This window comes from Phyllobates terribilis, unplaced genomic scaffold, assembly GCF_046119375.1.
Source record: "Phyllobates terribilis strain yellow unplaced genomic scaffold, ASM4611937v1 Scaffold_291__1_contigs__length_2406647, whole genome shotgun sequence".
Classification (NCBI taxonomy): domain Eukaryota; kingdom Metazoa; phylum Chordata; class Amphibia; order Anura; family Dendrobatidae; genus Phyllobates; species Phyllobates terribilis.
The window spans coordinates 912227-933245 of record NW_027363051.1 but is presented as its reverse complement, the minus strand read 5'-3'; the positions used below and the strand labels follow the sequence as shown (position 1 = coordinate 933245).

Genomic DNA, 21019 nt, shown 5'->3' with positions numbered 1-21019 from the left:
AAAAATTAATTTTTTGTGTCTTCTCCGTTCAATGGTATAACATTTTGTGAAACACATATGGCGTCAAAACGCTCACTACACCCCTAGATAATGTATTTGTGAAAATGATTAATTTGTGGCCAAAATAAAATTTTTTGGAGAAAAAAAATTTTTTTTAACTTTCACGGTCCAATTTCTTAAAATTCTGTGAAACTCCTGTGGTTTCAAAATGCTCACCATACATTTTAGATAAATTCCTTGAGGGGTCTAGTTTCCAAAATGGGGTCAGTTGTGTGAGGTTCCTACTGTTTAGGCACATCAAGGACTCTCCAAACGCGATATGGCGTCCGCTATCTACATCAGTCACTTTTGCACTCCAAACTTCAAATGGCGCTCCCTCTCTTCTGAGTCCTGCTGTGCACCCAAACTGTAGTTTTCCTCCACATATGGGGCATTGACATACTCAGGGGAAAGTGTACAACAAATGTTATGGTCCATTTTCTCCTGCTACCTTTCTGAACATTAAAAATTTGGAGCTAAAATAACATTTTTGTGGAAAAATGTTTCCCTTCCACCTTGCTTTAATTCCTGTTAAGCCCCTAAAGGGTTAATAAACTTCTTGAATGTGGTTTTGAGGACTGTGAGGGGTGCAGTTTTTAAAATAGTGTCACTTTTGGGTATTTTCTATCACAGGACCCTCAGTCACTTTAAATGTGATGTTTTCCCTAAAAAATATGGTTTTGTAAATTTTGTTGGAAAAAAATGAGAAATTGCTGATAAACGTTTAACCCTTCTAACTTCCTAACAAGTTTCATCAATGATGCTGATGTAAAGTAGACATGTGGAAAATGTTATTTATTAACTATTTTGTGTGATATAACTCTCTGGTTTAAGGGCATAAAAATTCACAGGTTGAAAATTACAAAATACTAAAAAAAAAATTTGCCAGTTTTTTTTTTATATTTTCATAATTAAAGGCAAATAATAACGACCAAAATTTACCACTAACATAAAGTGCAATCTATCACGAAAAAAACAGTCTCAGAATCAGTGGGATACGTTGAATTACCACATAAAGTGATGCTGGTCAGAATTGTAAAATAAGGCCGGGTCATTAACCCACATAACGAGCAAAGTATCTTGGTCCCTTAGGGGTTAATGTACCTTCAGCACTATTGCAGTCTTCTGAGGTTTCCTATTATGCTCTTATGCATGCTGTGGACATGATTACGGTGGCCGGAGCTCGACTGCTCCTGGATGTACGGCCACCTTTGTGACTAGTCAATCTCATTTGCATTCGGTGCTGAAATATTAAAACTCCATTGAGTGGACACTTTTCTACACTGAGGGCATGATAGGAAGCTTGCTACGAGAGTGAAATGGCACTGGTGCTACATTAAGGGGTTAATTCCTGATGACAGGTTCACTTTATGACCTGTCTATTTGCTGTCTAATCTATGGCACCCCTGACTTGTGCCAATGTCACCAGATTATAAGTGTCATTTACTTTACCCGTCATTGTGTTAATGTTATGGCATGTAGTTGTCCTCCTTATTACCGGTACTTTCACTGACGAGGGTCTTCACTGTGAGCTCCAGAAAATACATTTAGAAATCTCTTTGGATATGATTTTTTTCTTTAACACAAATCTATGTTTCATCCTTATAGGAAATCCTTGTGAGAATAACGGTTTATCACTAAATTGTAAAAAAGAAGATATCAGGAAGCACTCTAATGGAGAAAACCTCATCACCCTTCCTGCACCTCCTGGACTTCACAGCACTTCACTTTCTTATAATCCTCCAAATCATGAGGAACCCTCTCCTGAGCAATCTCACATTATTACCACAATTCCTGGTGAGAAAGTGGATATAAGACTTCAGTGTGACAAGCAACTTACTAAAAGCTCAGCTCAGACACAAAGAAAACACAAAGGAGAAAAGCCATACTCCTGTTCAGAATGTGGGAAATGCTTTACATATAAATCACAATTTGTTATACATGAGAGAATTCACACAGGAGGAAAGCCATATTCATGTTCAGAATGTGGGAAGTCCTTCATCAATAAAGGGAGCCTTATTAGACATCATAAAATTCACACAGGAGAGAAGCCATATTCATGTTCAGAATGTGGGAAATGCTTTAGACATAAAGGGAATCTTATTAAACATCAGAAAATTCACACAGGAGAGAAGTCATATTCATGTTCAGAATGTGGGAAATGTTTTATAGACAATTCAGTGTTTGTTCAACATCAAAGAATTCACACAGGAGAAAAGCCTTTTTCATGTTTAGTATGTGGAAGGTGCTTTACAAATAAATCACATCTTGTTAGACATCAGAAAATCCACACAGGAGAGAAGCCGTATTCATGTTCAGAATGTGGGAAATGCTTTTCAGATAAAGGGAGTTTTATTATACATCAGAAAATCCACACAGGAGAGAAGCCGTATTCATGTTCAGAATGTGGGAAATGCTTTACAGATAAAAAGAGTCTTATTAGACATCAAAAAATTCACACAGGAGAGAAGCCGTATTCATGTTCAGAATGTAGAAAATGCTTTACAGACAAAGGGAATCTTATTAGACATCAGAGAATTCACACAGGAGAGAAGCCATATTCGTGTTCAGAATGTGGGAAATGTTCTAGAAATATATCAGATCTTGTTAAACATCAAAGAATTCACACAGGAGAGAAGCCATATTCGTGTTCAGAATGTGGGAAATGTTTTAGAAGTAAATCAGATCTTGTTAGACATCAAAGAATTCACACCGGGGAGAAACCGTTTTCTTGTTTACAATGTGGAAGAAGCTTTAGAGATGAATCAATACTTCTTGTACATCAGAGAATTCACACAGGAGAGAAGCCGTATTCATGTTCAGAATGTGGGAAATCTTTTACACATAAATCATATCTTGTAAAACATGAGTAGTCAAACAGGAAAGAAACTGTAATTATGTTCTCTGTGTTTCATCAATTTTAATAAACATTGCTCAGCATAAATGAGTACACCCCTTTTGATAAATTTTATTTAATATCTCACTGAACACAAGAACAATTTCTAAAATTTTGCCAACACTGAATTTCATAGAAAATTTTGTAGAATCAAAACCTGAAAGTAAGGTTAATTAGTGATGAGTGAGCATGCTCGCCACTATTCGCTACTAGCCCGAGCATCTCAGTGCTCGAGATGCTTGGTACTCGGCGAGCATATTTTGAATGCTCAGGCTGGAGCCTGAGTCCTCTCCCTGCATGTTTGGTGTTAGACGGCCAATTAACATGCAGAGATTGCCTGCCAGCCACGGTAATGCCTCAGCCATGTTGGTTGTGGCATTACAGTGATTGGCTGGCCGCATAGCGTCATTGGGTCTATATAAGACCTGGCGCCGCCATGCTCGACACAGTTACTGTGGAATCAGACAGTGTAGGGAGAGGTGCTGCTGAGCGAGGGAGAGAATTGACGGTTGTTTTAGTGAGGTATTCCACAGTATTACAAATCCACACTAACAGTCCTTCTAAAGACTAATGCTACTGAATATTAATCCTGGTGATAGCAGGAGTTAGGCAGGCAGAGTTTGTGGAGAGCGTATACAACACAATAGGATCCTTTGCATATTCTTTCTGCTGCTGTTACTCATATCCATAGTCCTAGATATCAGGGCTAATATTCTTATTGCTCTTAATCCTGATAATTTTGGTGAAAGCAATATAATACACCATTTTTACTGCTCCATTTGCTTGTTAGCAGCATACAGCCAGATTTGGTTGATTTGAATAGCATTGCTGTATTGTGGAAGAACAGAAACTTGTCCATCATCTCAGGTGGTCAGATATTACTGCGGTAATAATCCAGACATTTTTGGGAACGTGACAGATATTATACTCCATTTAAAGTCTGCCAGTTGTGTGTTCAAACCTATTCACACTTGGTCGCTGACCAATAGCATATCTATTAGGGCAGTGTTCCCCAACTCAAGGCCTCAAGGCCCACCAACAGGCCATGTTTTCAGGATTTCCTTAGTATTGCACAGGTGAGTGAACATGCATGATTATATATAAAAGACTCACCAATACAATTCAAGATTGACATCACATGATTAAACTACCAATACAAAAGACAATCAAGATAACGTCACATAATAAAGTCATCAATAGAAAAACCCCAATATAAAACTACACAAGTAAGTACAATAATATATATATATTTTTGTACTTTCTTATTTGTGTAGTTTTATATTGGGGTTTATCTATTGATGACTTTATTATGTGACGTTATCTTGATTGAAATCACACGATTAAACTACCAATACAAAAGACAATCTTTTATATGTAATCACGCATGTTAATTCCAGGTATAGCTTTGACTAAGAACGCAGGCTTGCGTTTGAAACGCGTTTCTTTGCCTTTTTTTTCCATGGAATTTCCATTTTACCATTAAAATCTTTTTGCGCATGACAGAAGCTGGAACATTTTGTATTTTTCCTTCTAACGCAAGTGGTCCCTTGAGGTCCATGCTTCAGGACGCCAGGAAGTGTGGGTAAGCTGGTTTCTTTTTCCTCCTGTTTGACAGATATTATATTATATTATGGTGTGGCCTCCATGCTCCCCTGACCCCAACCCCATTGAGAACCTCTGGAGCATCATCAAAAGGAGTGTCTATGATGGCGGGAGGCAGTTCACATCTAAGCAACAGCTCTGGGAGGGTATTCTGTCCTCATGCAAAACAATTGAAGCAGAAACCATCCAAAACCTGACAAATTCAATGGACGAGAGAGTTCAGAAGCTCCTTTCCAACAAAGGGTCCTATGTGCAAATGTAACATCACCTAGAATAAAGTTTTGAGGTGAAAACTGTTTGATTTCAGTTTGTAATAACCTGCTAATGCTTATAATTTCAAAAATGACCATTTTTTTGTTCTTTATTAAAATGAAAAGTGTAGCGTCGGCGTCTCTGCCCTCTGCTAGGCAGGGACGCTGTTCCCCTCACCTCTCCTCTCCGAGCCCGGCGTCCTCCTCCCGCTCTGCTGGCAGCGCGCGCTCCTTCCCGGCCACGGTGCTTAGGGCGCGCGCGCTCCCCCCCTCTTAAAGGGGCCGCGCGCGCCGTCCTAAGGAGTCCCCGGCCAATGGCCGGAGGACTTCACCATATATAAGGCACCTCCTCCAAAATGGAGGTGCCCGAGCAATGTTGTTGCACTGTTCACTACTCTGCTTCAGCCCTCAGGTCCAGTTTCCAGTTACCTGCCAGTTTGCTGTCTGATTCCTGCCTGTTATCCGCTTACCTGCTTGCTAGCCTGAGGTCCGACGGTCTGCCTTCCGACACCTGTCAGTCTGTCTATGGACCAGCTTGCCCGCTCACCTGGGAGCGCTCACCTGCTACCTGTCTGCTAGCCTACCTGGAGGCTCCGCCGTCACGTGCTGTGACCACCTGCCAGTCCAGAGACTCTTGCCCGCTCACCTGGGAGCGCTCATCTGCTACCTGCCTGTTAGCCTACCTGGAGGCTCCGCCGTCACGTGCTGTGACCACCTGCCAGTCCAGAGACTCTCGCCCGCTCACCTGGGAGCGCTCATCTGCTACCTGCCTGTTAGCCTACCTGGAGGCTCCGCCGTCACGTGCTGTGACCACCTGCCAGTCCAGAGACTCTTGCCCGCTCACCTGGGAGCGCTCATCTGCTACCTGCCTGTTAGCCTACCTGGAGGCTCCGCCGTCACATGCTGTGATCACCTGCTTATCCAGAGACTCTCGCCTGCTCACCTGGGAGCACACATCTGCCATCTGCCTGATAGCCTACCTGGAGGCTCAGCCGTCACAGGTCATACCTACCCTTTACCCAGAGACTGTCCCGGTCACTTGCTGTGACCTCCTGCCCGTTCACCCAGAGACTGCCCCGGTCACTTGCTGTGACCTCCTGCCCGTTTACCCAGAGACTGTCCCAGTCACTTGCCGTGACCTCCTGCCCGTTTACCCAGAGACTGTCCCGGTCACCTGCTGTGACTACCTGCCTGTCTTCCCTGGTCGCCACCCGCTTCTTTACAAGGACCGCCCCTTGTATAAGTTGCTCAGAGGTTCCGCCTCCCAGACCCGTTACAGTTTGCTCGGGCCATGGAACCCGGTGACACCCAATCTCCCTCGCTCTCGGACCTTTGTCATGAACTGTCCCGTCAGAGGTCCCAACAGGAGTCCATCCTGAGTCACCTGCGGAATGTCAATTCTCGCCTGGACACTCTGACTGCTCCGCCAGCAACCACCGCTAGTGTCATGACTCGCAACCCGGCAGCTCCGCTGCCCACCAATACCATGGTATCCTGCTCCGGACCCCGGCTTTCTGCACCTCCTCGCTTCGGAGGCGACTCCGCTCAGGCTCGGGGTTTCATAAACCAGTGCACCCTGCACTTTGAACTCCTGTCCCACCAGTTTAACTCCGACCGGGCCAAAGTAGCCTTCATCATGTCCCATCTCACGGGGGAGGCACTGGCTTGGCTAAATCCTCTATGGGAGAGAGGAGACCCCCTGGTGTCCGACTTGCCTGCCTTTCTCACGGCTTTCCGGAAAGTCTTCGACGAACTCGGACGGAAGACCTCATCCGCATCGTCTCTGCTACGCCTCCGTCAGGGAAGTCTCACCGTGGGCCAATATGGCATACGGTTCCGTACCCTTGCCTCGGAGCTGGCCTGGGATAACGACGCTCTGGTATCTGTCTTCTGGGAGGGTCTGTCCGGCCGTATTAAAGATGAACTCGCCGGTCGGGACATTCCTACCACTCTCGACGACTTAATAACTCTTGCCACCCGGATTGACCTACGGTTCCAGGAGCGTGCCAAAGAGGTCACCCGTGAGAGGAGGTTTCCACGTCTAGCTCCTACCTTCCAGAAACTCGTCACTCCCTCCGTTTCTCCCCAGGTACACTCTCCTGAGCCTATGCAGGTCGACCAGACCAAGATGGTCAAAACCCGTCAGGACTTACGCCGTGCCGAGGGGAGTTGCTTCTACTGTGGCAGTAAGGAGCACCGGATCCGTACCTGCCCGGAGAGGTCGGGAAACGCCTGTGTCTAGGATTGCTCAGAGAGGTCGACCTAGACAAGAATAAATCCTCTCCATCTCTGCTGCTGTCAGTCTCAATTATCTGCGGGGAGAACCGTTATTTCGAACTAGCCCAACTTGACTCTGGAGCAGCCGGGAATCTTATTTCACAGTCCCTGGTAGAAAAATACCGCATTCCCACCAAACCTCTGGCTGTACCCTTATCTGTCGCTGCCGTGGATGGGGGCCTCTTACCACGTCCCATCCAACTCATCACCGAATCCATTACTCTGCAGGTGGGAATGCTGCATTCTGAGAGCATCTCTTTTCATGTTCTGCCTGGACTCTCTCATGCCCTCTTACTAGGCCTACCTTGGCTCCAGAAACATGCACCCGTGCTTGACTGGCAGACCGGAGAAGTCTTTCGCTGGGGACAGGACTGCCATAAGACTTGTTTGGTTCCCGTTCATCCCGTCCGTCCTTCTCCTACCCCAACTAATCTACCTGGACTTCCGATTCCTTATTGGTCATTTGCTGATGTCTTTAATAAAAAGGAGGCAGAGACATTACCCCCTCATAGACCATACGACTGTCCTATCGACCTGTTACCCGGTACTACTCCTCCCCGTGGGCGTATTTACCCATTGTCCGCTGCTGAGACCCGGTCGATGTCCGAATATATTGAGGAGAATCTGGCCCGGGGATTCATCTGGAAATCTACCTCCCCGGCGGGAGCAGGCTTCTTTTTCGTTAAAAAGAAGGACGGCTCTCTCCGTCCCTGTATAGACTATAGAGGCCTTAACCAGATCACGGTGAAGAATAAGTACCCCCTTCCGCTCATTCCGGAATTATTTGATCGTCTGAGGGGGGCTAGAATCTTCACCAAACTGGACCTCCGTGGGGCGTACAACCTGGTCCGTATCCGTCAGGGGGATGAATGGAAGACTGCGTGCAACACCCGGGACGGCCACTATGAATATCTGGTAATGCCCTTTGGTCTCTGTAACGCTCCTGCCGTCTTTCAAGAGTTGGTCAATGACATCTTCCGGGACCTTCTCTACTCCTGCGTAGTGGTGTACCTGGACGACATCTTGGTCTTCTCTCCGGATCTCCAGACTCACCGGAGGGATGTTCGTCAGGTTCTGCTCAGGCTCAGGCAGAATCACCTCTTCGCTAAATATGAGAAGTGCCTCTTTGAGCAGACCTCGCTTCCGTTTTTGGGCTACATTATTTCTCAGACCGGCCTACGAATGGATCCAGAGAAACTGTCTGCCATCGAGAAATGGCCTCGACCGAAGGGGTTGAAGGCTATTCAGCGGTTCCTGGGCTTCGCCAACTACTACCGCCTCTTCATACCGCACTTCTCTTCCCGGACTGCCCCAATTTCCGCGCTCACCCGTAAGGGCACTAATCCCAGAGAGTGGCTGCCCGAAGCAGAGGAGGCCTTTCTTTCCTTAAAACAGGCCTTCTCTTCCGCCCCGGTGCTGCATCGCCCGGACGGCAACAAGCAGTTCTTCCTGGAAGTTGACGCCTCCTCCTCTGGAGCCGGAGCGGTACTTACCCAAAAATCGTCTTCCGGGAGAATGGTAACTTGTGGCTTCTTCTCCAAACTCTTCTCCTCTTCTGAGCGCAACTATTCCATAGGAGACCGAGAGTTATTGGCCATCAAGCTGGCATTAGAGGAGTGGCGTTACCTGCTTGAGGGGGCTCTTCACCCGGTAATAATTTACACTGACCACAAGAACTTGGCTTACCTCCAGCATGCCCAGAGACTTAACCCACGCCAAGCCCGGTGGTCCTTGTTTTTTGCTCGCTTTGATTTTGTTCTTCATTTTCGCCCGGCTGACAAAACCATCAAAGCGGACGCCTTGTCCCGATCCTTTCTGGTGTCTGATCTCGAGGAAGAACCTAAACATATCATCGATCCCGCCAGAGTAATGCAGGTGGCTCCCGTGAGTCTAAATCGTCTCCCTCCCGGTAAGACGTTCGTATCGGTACCTGATCGGGAGAAGATCCTACACTGGGGTCACTCATCTAAACTAGCTGGCCACGCCGGTCAGAAAAAGACCCTCCAGCTTATTACCCGGCACTACTGGTGGCCTACCCTGCACAAGGACGTAATAGACTTTGTTTCTGCCTGTGTGTCCTGCGCCCGCAACAAAGTTCCGAGACACCTGTCAGCCGGTCGCCTCCTTCCGCTTCCTGTACCTGCTGCCCCCTGGCAGCATATAGCTATGGACTTCATAACTGATCTCCCTGTCTCTGCCGGTTGTACGGTCATTTGGGTGGTCGCTGACCGCTTTTCCAAGATGGCTCACTTCATTCCCCTGCCAGGCCTCCCGTCTGCACTCGAGCTGGCTAAAGACTTTATCCGCCACATCTTCCGTCTTCATGGCCTGCCCCTCCACATCGTGTCGGATCGTGGGGTACAGTTCACCTCACGTTTCTGGAGAGCCACTTGTAAATTGCTAGACGTCACCCTTGACTTCTCCTCCGCTTACCACCCACAGTCTAATGGTCAAGTGGAGCGGATCAATCAGATCCTGACCAGTTACCTCCGGCACTTCGTTAATGCCCACCATTCTGACTGGGTGGATCTCCTGCCATGGGCCGAATTCTCTTACAACAATCACGAGAGCGAATCCTCTTCCAAATCCCCGTTTTTTGTAGTCTTCGGTCAGCATCCGCGGATCCCATTTCCCGTCTCCACCTCGGTGGATAATCCGGCTGCGGAATCTCTTGTTAACAAATTTTCCTCCATGTGGGAGAGTACCCGGTCCGCACTCCTTCAGTCGTCCGAGCGTATGAAAAGACATGCTGACAAAAACCGTCTGGATCCTCCTCAATTCCGTCCTAGGGATAAAGTCTGGCTCTCGTCCAAGTATGTCCGGCTCAAGATTCCTTCCTATAAGTTAGGGCCTCGGTTCATCGGTCCTCTGGAGGTTATCAGTCAGATCAACCCGGTGGCCTATAAATTGAAACTCCCGGCCAACTTGCGGATCCCTAACTCCTTCCATGTATCTCTCCTCAAACCCGTGGTACTTAACTCTTTTTCCAAGTCTACAGGTATGCTTCCTGCTCCGGTTTCCGCTGAAAACGAGTTTGAGGTAGAGAACATTCTGGCCACCAAAAGGGTAAGAGGAAAGACCTTTTTTTCTAGTAGATTGGAAGGGGTTTGGTCCTGAAGAGAGAACGTGGGAGCCTCGGGAGAACATCCATGCCCCTCTCATCCTTGCTAAATTTCTGTCTGGCCTAAAAAAGGGGGGGCCTAAAGGGGGGGGTACTGTAGCGTCGACATCCCTGCCCTCTGCTAGGCAGGGACGCTGTTCCCCTCACCTCTCCTCTCCGAGCCCGGCGTCCTCCTCCCGCTCTGCTGGCATCGCGCGCTCCTTCCCGGCCACGGTGCTTAGGGCGCGCGCACGCGCGCTCCCCCCCTCTTAAAGGGGCCGCGCGCGCCGTCCTAAGGAGTCCCCGGCCAATGGCCGGAGGACTTCACCATATATAAGGCACCTCCTCCAAAATGGAGGTGCCCGAGCAATGTTGTTGCACTGTTCACTACTCTGCTTCAGCCCTCAGGTCCCGTTTCCAGTTACCTGCCAGTTTCCTGCCAGTTTGCTGTCTGATTCCTGCCTGTTATCCGCTTACCTGCTTGCTAGCCTGAGGTCCGACGGTCTGCCTTCCGACACCTGTCAGTCTGTCTATGGACCAGCTTGCCCGCTCACCTGGGAGCGCTCACCTGCTACCTGTCTGCTAGCCTACCTGGAGGCTCCGCCGTCACGTGCTGTGACCACCTGCCAGTCCAGAGACTCTTGCCCGCTCACCTGGGAGCGCTCATCTGCTACCTGCCTGTTAGCCTACCTGGAGGCTCCGCCGTCACGTGCTGTGACCACCTGCCAGTCCAGAGACTCTCGCCCGCTCACCTGGGAGCGCTCATCTGCTACCTGCCTGTTAGCCTACCTGGAGGCTCCGCCGTCACGTGCTGTGACCACCTGCCAGTCCAGAGACTCTTGCCCGCTCACCTGGGAGCGCTCATCTGCTACCTGCCTGTTAGCCTACCTGGAGGCTCCGCCGTCACATGCTGTGACCACCTGCTTATCCAGAGACTCTCGCCTGCTCACCTGGGAGCACACATGTGCCATCTGCCTGATAGCCTACCTGGAGGCTCAGCCGTCACAGGTCGTACCTACCCTTTACCCAGAGACTGTCCCGGTCACTTGCCGTGACCTCCTGCCCGTTCACCCAGAGACTGTCCCAGTCACTTGCTGTGACCTCCTGCCCGTTTACCCAGAGACTGTCCCGGTCACTTGCCGTGACCTCCTGCCCGTTTACCCAGAGACTGTCCCGGTCACCTGCTGTGACTACCTGTCTGTCTTCCCTGGTCGACACCCGCTTCCTTACAAGGACCGCCCCCTTGTATAAGTTGCTCAGAGGTTCCGCCTCCCAGACCCGTTACAAAAAGGTTGAAAACTCTGCTGTGCATAATAATTTGGAACATGCATTTTGAGTGCAGTTTGAGTATTTTATTTTTTAAAAAATATCCTGTTATCATAGGCAGTTTGTACAAAAAACTTTCAATTGTACTCTAATAGTTATTTGACTGGAAAATTACAATTACTGCAATTCATATAGGGAATTTGGAAAATCTGAGAAAATATTATTTGCATAATAATTTGGAACACAGTGTAGACCCGCGCTACAAGGAGAACGTTCTAGTCTGGCAGAGAAGTCTAATAAAATGTTGCAGTACCAGAAGGCCCTTGAAGAAGAATTATCTGACAACGCTGGTGGCAGAGGTCACATTTTGTTGGATAACCAAGGAGTACAGGTGAGGGAGACACAAACCAAAGACAGGGAAACACTGTCAAAGGTCTGGGACAGTTTTCTCAGACCCTCCGAGCGCCTAGGCCCTGATTCGTGAGGTACTCTGACAAGAAGGGAAAAGTTTTGGAAGATGCTGAAGGAGTACCTTGCTGACCGTACCAACATCCCCCGTGATTCCTCTGTGCCTTACAGCTATTGGGTATCCAAGCTACACAAGTGGCATGAACTGGCTCTCTACGCCTTGGAGGTCCAGGCCGCTGGTTTTTAGTGCCACCGGGGGTATTATAACATATACACAATAAATGTGGAGGAGACCCACTCCTTAATAATGGGAATGATATATGCAGGGAGGAGGAGAATGGAAGATCAGCTCAGCAGTAAGTAGTATCCAGGACACAGCTGCAGGGATCCGCTCAGAAGTCCCGGGACCGGCCTGAACAGCAAATGTAACAATACAAGTTCCAGCAGAGATCCAAAAGTAACAGAAGATGAAGTTTATTCACAAAGTAGTTACAATACACGGCAGCAACACGACCAGCTAGTGTGAATACCAAAGTGTTTCCACCCCCTGAGGGGTCTTACTCAGGGCTCTCTGCTGAAAACACAATGGTGCTATTTACAAGGAACAAATACACAAGTCCCATGTTAATGGCGACCAATGAATGTAACAGGTTAATTATGATAATTACATCACACCTGTACTTAGCTGAGGAGCCAGGAAACTGTTACCATCAGGGTCTGCATACAAATCTCATGAGTCCTATAGGGAAAAAAGAGTCCTGCATGGAAAGAGTTAAATGGAGCCAGAGTATAGTATCTGCGGGAAGGAAGCATACAACATATAATATCCCATATTCACACATAATATAATGCACGACAGCCGCTACCAATAATGTCATTACATTATCCACGGAGTATAGTCCCAGTTATTATAATGGGGTTAGAATAATGAAGAAATATTTACCTGTACGAGAACAAGATGAAACATTGTCACGTGTCCTAAAAGAGAATCACATGAGATAGACCCCCGGAGACCCCACTACTGACTCTGTATTGGCTCCTAGCACGGATCCATCAATTCAGCTGCAGATCTCAGAGACATGGCTGTGCTTAAAAGGATATTTCCAGTGCGGCCGGACTAGATGTATTAAAAGGTAACGAATCCACTTCCTTTTCCACTAATAAAACGCACCATATTCAGCAGTTTATGAATTACACCGGGTGTGGTTTACTTAGGCTGTGTGCTCACGATGCGGTTTTTAAGTGTTTCTGCAGGGGCAAAAACGCTGCAGAAACGCTTAAAAAACGCTTGGTAGAAGGCCCGCCATGTTCCCCAATGATAATCCGCGTGTGCTCTGCACATGATGCGGAAATTTCCACTGCGCATTATCATTGCGGAAAAATACACAGCACTAACAATTATTTTGCGGAAGTGCTGCGTTTTCGCCGCCATTGACTTGCATTAGAACGTGTGGAATCCGCTTCACTAGATAAGTACATGCGGAATACACGCGTTCAATGTGCGGATGGTACCCGGGTGTGGAGGATGGGAGATTCTCCTCCGGACCCGGGTATCATAGAAACTGTAAAAGAAAGAATAAAATAAAAAATAAATGTTATATTTACCTTCTGACGGCCCCCGCTGCGCTCCTCCTCTCATGCCGGCACATCGCGGTGGACTGGAGGACCTGCGCTGACGTCATAGTCATGTGACGGGTCACGCGACGCTGACGTCGGCAGGTCCTTCAGTGTACCGCGACTTGCCGGCAAGGGAGAACGGAGAGAAGCAAGACTGCGGGGGCCATCAGAGGGTAAGTATTGATTTATTTTTTATTTTGAAACATTCTTTTACGGTCACATTATATAAATGGATTTATATCGTGTGACCAAGTTGTCAAGCACTTTCCAAGTGATGCTAAAATCACTTGTCAACCCGCAAGCGGAAATGCAAGTGAAGAACGCTTCACATCCGCATGTCCCTGGCAGGAAAAACGCATGTACAATCCGCATGTACAATCCACATGTACAATCCGCATGTACAATCCACATGTACAATCCGCATGTACAATCCTCATATACAATCCTCATGTACAATCCGCATGTACAATCCACATGTACAATCCGCATGTACAATCCTCATGTACAATCCGTATGTACAATCCACATGTACAATCCGCATGTACAATCCACATGTACAATCCGCATGTACAATCCGCATGTACAATCCACATGTACAATCCGCATGTACAATCCTCATGTACAATCCGTATGTACAATCCGCATGTACAATCCACATGTACAATCCACATGTACAATCCGCATGTACAATCCGCATGTACAATCCGCACGTACAATCCGCATGTACAATCCGCATGTACAATCCGCATGGACAATCCTCATGCACAATCCGCATGGACAATCCTCATGCACAATCCGCATGTACAATCCACATGTACAATCCGCATGTACAATTCACATGTACAATCCGCATGGACAATCCACATGTACAATCCGCACGTACAATCCTCATGTACAATCCGCATGTACAATCCTCATGTACAATCCTCATGTACAATCCGCATGTACAATCCGCATGTACAATCCGCATGGACAATCCACATGTACAATCCGCATGTACAATCCGCATGTACAATCCTCATGTACAATCCGCATGTACAATCCTCATGTACAATTCGCATGTACAATCCGCATGTACAATCCGCATGTACAATCCGCATGTACAATCCTCATGTACAATCTGCATGTACAATCCTCATGTACAATCCGCATGTACAATCCTCATGTACAATCCGCATGTACAATCCTCATGTACAATCCGCATGTACAATCCGCATGTACAATCCTCATGTACAATCTGCATGTACAATCCTCATGTACAATCCGCATGTACAATCCTCATGTACAATCCGCATGTACAATCCGCATGTACAATCCGCATGTACAATCCTCATGTACAATCCGCATGCACAATCCACATGTACAATCCGCATGCGTTTTTTCTGCCAGGGAGATGCAGAAACGCTCAGGAAAACTCCGGAGCATTTCTGCATGGTGTGCACATAGCCTTAGTCGATTGTGTTCAGGGCCGCGATCAGTATGTCGGATGCAACCAGCACAACAGCTATTAACATCTCTCTGATCTCTGCAGTATCTCGTCATTTTGTTATTATACTGTACATAAGGGTGATTTATCAGGACTCAAATTTAGAGCTATTGATAAAGTCCATAAATCTAGCAGAGGTGGCAATTACAGAAGAATGGTACTAAACCGAGAATCCTATTGGATCTTCCAACTCGGCACCAGGGTGCTGCTAGGTCTGAACGTGAGGCAGGATTTAATCTAAAATATTGATCACTGCAGTCAGGTATTATTCCCCATACTATTATTTATTGCATGCACATGACGATAAATACATCATTCCCCTTAGGTGGTGGAAACGCGTTGGTATTCACACTAGCTGGTCGTGTTGCTGCCGTTTAACTACTTTGTGAATAAACTTAATCTTCTTTTACTGTTGGATCTCCACTGGAACTTCTATTTTTACATTTATGTAAACCAAACAAAAAAAATACCCAGTAAAATGTAACTTTTAATAATTACCATTAAACGTGTACTAAATAGTCCAAATGGGACAAAAACATAACTACACCTATCAATATGGGGCCGTTACATTGACGATATCCTCGTCCTCTGGACTGGGGACCAAGCGTCCTTCATTAGGTTTATACAGCGTCTTAATATAAATAATCTTGGCCTAAAATTCACCTATGAGATTGGTGGCAATAAAATTGCCTTTTTGGATGTTATTATTTCAGTTGATGGATCTGGTTCCCTGAGGTCATCTATCTTTAGGAAGCCGACAGCGGCACATAGTCTACTAAGATGGGGGAGTTATCATCCTACCCCCTTAAAACAGGGAATCCCTAAAGGTCAATTTTTAAGACTGAGGAGAAATTGTTCCTCTGAGTCAGACTTTCTCCATAGAGCAAAGGACTTGAAGGAACGATTCATTGATCGAAACTATCCGATTAAGGTGGTTAATGAAGCATATAATCATGCTTTGAAACAGGATAGGTCTAAACTGCTGGTACCCCGAGCCAGGTCTGAACAGACTCCTCTGACTAGATTAATCGGGACGTATGATGATCAACATCCAAGGATTATGACAATTTTGAGAAAATACTGGGCCATTTTAAGGACTGACCCTGATATATCTAAGTGGATTACGGACTATCCATCAGTGACCTGTAGGAGAGGCAGATCAGTTATAGACCATCTTGTACATGGCCACTTTGTTCCACCTAAAAAAGAGGGCACCTGGCTGGATAGAAGGTCAGTGGGCACTTTTAGGTGTGGCCAATGTAGTTTCTGTAGATACGTCTCGCCTTCAGATACCTTTCAGAGTGCGGTAACCAGACGCACGTATAGGAACAAACATTCTGCCAATTGCAAAACTATGGGCGTTGTCTACATGTGCACATGCACCTGTCCAAAAGACTATGTGGGAAAAACTAAGAGACAATTTAAAGTTCGCGTTGGTGAACATCTGGGGGATATTAGAAATAAGAGACACACCCCGAGCGAAACATGTGAACATTGCTCATGGAGGAGATCTTAAATCTATTACGTTCCGCTCAATCGAAGTTGTTAGCCCCTCAGTTCGCCAGGGTGACTGGAATAGGAGGATTTTACAGCGGGAATCCAGATGGGTTTTCTGGCTTGAATCTTTGAACCCTGGAGGCATTAATGAACACCTGAATTTCTCTAGCTTTGTTTAGCCTCTTTTTCTGACTAGCCCTAACGGATGAAATCATTTTTGGCCCCTTGAATGGATTTCTATTTGTATTCGATCCCAGTAACTGTATCTTTTTTACTGATTGATTGGGACTATTTATTCATACTCCATATGTTATGATTGACATTGGGTTAAAACTGCATTTTCTTACAACACGCTGCCTATTGACAGTGGATGGTCTACTATATAGGTACTCATGTACATGTGCTTTATTGTGATGGACTTGTCACTACTTATTATGGTATATTTAATACCTCCCTCTTGGGGGTAGGATTGACTCCCCCTTATGATACAAGCGTTTCGAAGATTTTTCTATTGAGAAGTTTTACACTTGCGACTTTGTGCGCTCTACCATCTTTATGATGGGAATGTCTGCTGTTCTGTTATTGCAGCGAATACTGCCATATCGAGAAAGAGATAGTCTATTAGACATACACTGACATCATTATGTAGAACGCTGTGTGCGTCCAATTCCCGTGGTTACCGTGGTCTCGTGGTTGAATGAGGCTTGTGGTTCATCTCCATGGTATTACCGGAAGTGACGCGATATACGTCACAATGTGAGTCATGTGGCATTAGCTTTAAGTGCGCCCTACGATGTACTGCGCAACTGTGGAATCATATAAACTATGGCACGCAGCTTGCGTTCCACCTCCAGGGTAACACCGGAGGTGACCGCAATTACGCAACCGGAAGTTACGTAATATACACCAACGCGCGACTATAGGACTATACAAATTATGGAACGCAGCTTTGCGGTTCACCTCCAGGGTATACCGGAAGAGACCGCAATCAAAGGAGATCTTCTTCTGGGGGAATTTTGAATGAATTGGCGCACATTATCTTGAGAGGAGGTATAAATATATGGTGTTGTTTGTTGTTCCAGGCACGGCTATATTCCGGCATGGAAGCACTTATTATCAGTGCACCAACTATGGTCTTTCTCCTCTAACATTTGGTTTGTCCCCTGATGAGCCCTGGATCGAGGAGGGGGCGAAACGCATTGGGACTACTTTAAAAGGGACATTGTTTGCTGCTGGGTCTATATCACCCTGAGTGACCAAGAAAGTGGATGCCCGGCTCGACTGAAAAATTTGTGTGAAGTCCACAAGTGTGAATTTATCCTGTGATTGGGACTATATAGCCACCTATCAAAGGGCCTAAAGAACAATCTTCTAAGACATCTGTCGGGACCCCCAGATGGACTAGAGACCAGATAAGTCCATTTACTTGTCTTTGACCAGTGTATTTCTGTCTAATTGTGTGGGATCCTGTGAGTGGCTATTGTGGGGCTCCCACTTATATATATATATATATATATACTAGTGTTGGGAGGCTAGTTCCTGTTCCCTGTTATATTTAGGGGATACAATTTCCTCTGTCTTTGCATTTTTTTTATTATTTTTTTTCCCCTATTTACATACATGTTGTGTGATATTTAGCATGTCAATTATGACATGATTGTATTCGATGCTGGTCAAACTTTGTCACCTGTGTGTTTGTTTAGGGAGATCTAGGGACAGGTTAGGGACAGCCTCCATGGGGCGGGGACACCAACTCGTATCGTTAGGGTGAAAATACTCCGCTGGTAGGTAGGGTATTCCATCCCACAAGGGTTATTTAGGGTAAGTCTGATTGCATACATATTTTTTCTACCCTGACTATCCTTCCCCATATATGTTTTTATTGATAGGTGTAGTTATGTTTTTGTCCCATTTGGACTATTTAGTACACCTTTAATGGTAATTATTAAAAGTTAAATTTTACTGGGTATTTTTTTCTGTTTGGTTTACATAATAATATATATACCCTCTTTTTCTTGCCAACTTTGCTTGGCTTGTTTTGTCTTGGTTTTTTTTACTATTTTTACATTTAATAATGGGAAGGCCAATTCAAATTGATTCCATATTCTACAACATTACTTCTCTTATCTGAAATTTGTTTATGGGTGAGCTATCGCAGTATGGATAGCATATTACACCGATACAGCCAGGTGTTATTACCTTATACTGCGTGCTGCAAAAAATTTGTAAAAATCTATCTTATTCCCTATTGATACCGCTGTTGGCTCCATTTGCAATATGGACAGGTGCAAGGTATCATCATCTGGAGAGGAGTGTTCATTCTCGTTGAATACATCAGTTTGTTGTTGCCACGTTCGAAAAAAACTCTCCAGGGCCGATTAAAATGTATTTTTTACTGTACAATATTACCTCTCTTTTCTGCGATTTGTGTACGGGTCAGCATCTGCATTGCATTTTCCTGGCCTGTACTTGATGCTGAAATTGAAGTCAGCTAGTTCAGCGACCCATCTCTGACCCTTTGCATTCACTTTGGCTGTAGTAAGGACATAGGTCAAAGGGTTGTTGTCAGTGTATACCTCATACTCTTTGGTATAGTAGAGATAATCTCTAAATTGTTTACAGATAGCCCATTTCAATGCCAGGAACTCCAATTTTCCGGAATGTAGATGGTAATTCTTCTCGGCGTCGGTCAACGTTTTAGAACCGTAACCAATCACTCTCATTTTTCCATCTTGATGCTGATACAGGGCAGCTCCCAGTCCAACTTGAGAGGCGTCACAATGAAGAACAAATGGTAAATTGAAATCAGGATATCCCAAGATGGGTGGTTTTACCAGGTAGTCTACTAGTTCTTCCAATACCTGTAGTTCAGTCTGCGGACAGAGATTCCCGCTTTTGGTATTTGGTGCTGTCCCTCCATCCTCCAACTTCAACCTGGTTAGAAACTGTGTTAGCTCCTGGAGGACCGTCCCCATGACGTCTTCAGCTTCTTTCTCCCCCAGCTCATGCATTTTTTAATTAATGGCAGCTAACAGTTGTCTGCGGTTGTGTGCTTTCGAAATCTGTTCTTCTGACATCTTTATATGTTCTGCTACTGTTCTCAATTTTTCACAGGTTAACTGAAGAAGCAGCTCACTAATTCTGTCCATTTGTATTTCCACATCCATTGCTGCTAGTGAGTTTTCTTTACGGCTGGTCCCCTTTAACTGGTGTAGCAGAGTAGAGTTGAGGTGCTGTGCTGCTGTTTTTTTCCAGACAGTTTTCCTCTTCTCCCTCTACACGCTAATTCATGCTCAGGACTCCCTGTACGGGCCACCAATGTTACACGCACGCCGCTAGGTTCAGATAGGGGCGAGACTGGTTACATGAATTCTTTGGAATTCTGGGGGAACCGTTGCTCAGGGCGACTCTTTAAGGTGCATCTACACCGGCCAATAATCGGATACTGATCGGCCGATCTAAACAGGCTGACAGTCACCCGATGTACGAGCAAAACATTAGTTCATCAGGTGAAATCATTAAGCTTAAATATTCCTGTTCTGGGCAGCAGATCATCCTGTGTAAACGTACTGCCAAGGACAATGCTATTCTCGGCGCACAGAACCATCATATTAAGGTTCACAGGTGATTAAACGACTGCTGATCGGCTTCATATAACCAGTCGGGGGGCATTTAGGTGCCGCGTTTGTCCAGTGTAAATGCAGCCTTAGATCCCGGTACCTTATAGGAGACGTCTTCTCTGGTTGCTCACATCCTTTTCTTCTTCATCTGCCCCTGATTCCAGGGTAAGTTTTTACATCCGCAGCTCGTCTCAACAGATGTTCTTTTCTTCAGTCTTCGGCAGCACATGTCGACACAGTGCCCTTAATAATAAAAGTGTCATTATAATGCCGCTTGAATAAAAATAGCTGCCCCTGCTGTGCCGTAATTAAGCCTGTGCTGTGCCCCTGAATAAATAATAGCGCCTCCCTGTGCTCCATACACAAAAAATGACACCCACACTGTCCCTGTTATGATACATGGCCTCCTCTCCTATAAAATATTGCCTCCACACCATCCTCCCTTATATACTACTAGCTATTGAACCTGTTCTACGCCCAGGTGGCGAGCATTTTTATAGGTATATGGTCTCCCATGCAGGTATGTGCTGCCCCCCTCCTGGTATTTGTGCTGCCCCCCTCCATCCTATCCTGGTATGCATGGCACCCCTCATCCCTATCCTGGTATGCATGGCACCCCTCATCCCTATCCTGGTTTGCATGGCACCCCTCATCCTTATCCTGTAATGCATGGCACCCCTCACCCCCAATCCTGGTATGCGTGGCACCCCTCACCCCCAATCCTGGTATGCGTGGCACCCCTCATCCCCAATCCTGGTATGCGTGGCACTCCTCATCCCCAATCCTGGTATGCGTGGCACCCCTCATCCCCAATCCTGGTATGCGTGGCACCCCTCATCCCCAATCCTGGTATGTGTGGTACTCCTCATCCCTATCCTGGTATGCATGGTACCCCATCCCTCTTCCCTATCCTGGTATGTATGATATCCCTCATCCTGGTATGCACGGGCCCCTCACCCA

At 46.2% G+C, this 21019-nt stretch overlaps 1 protein-coding gene across 1 annotated transcript in view; it reads left to right on the top strand.

Annotated features, from left to right (window-relative positions):
* The first annotated feature begins 1604 nt into the window (after nucleotides 1–1604).
* Nucleotides 1605–21019, top strand: part of LOC141220396 (uncharacterized) — a 163367-nt gene continuing 143952 nt past the window's right edge. Inside the window, 1 exon segment of the mRNA XM_073666323.1 lies at nucleotides 1605–2930. Coding sequence (XP_073522424.1) covers nucleotides 1605–2930 — 1326 coding nt within the window.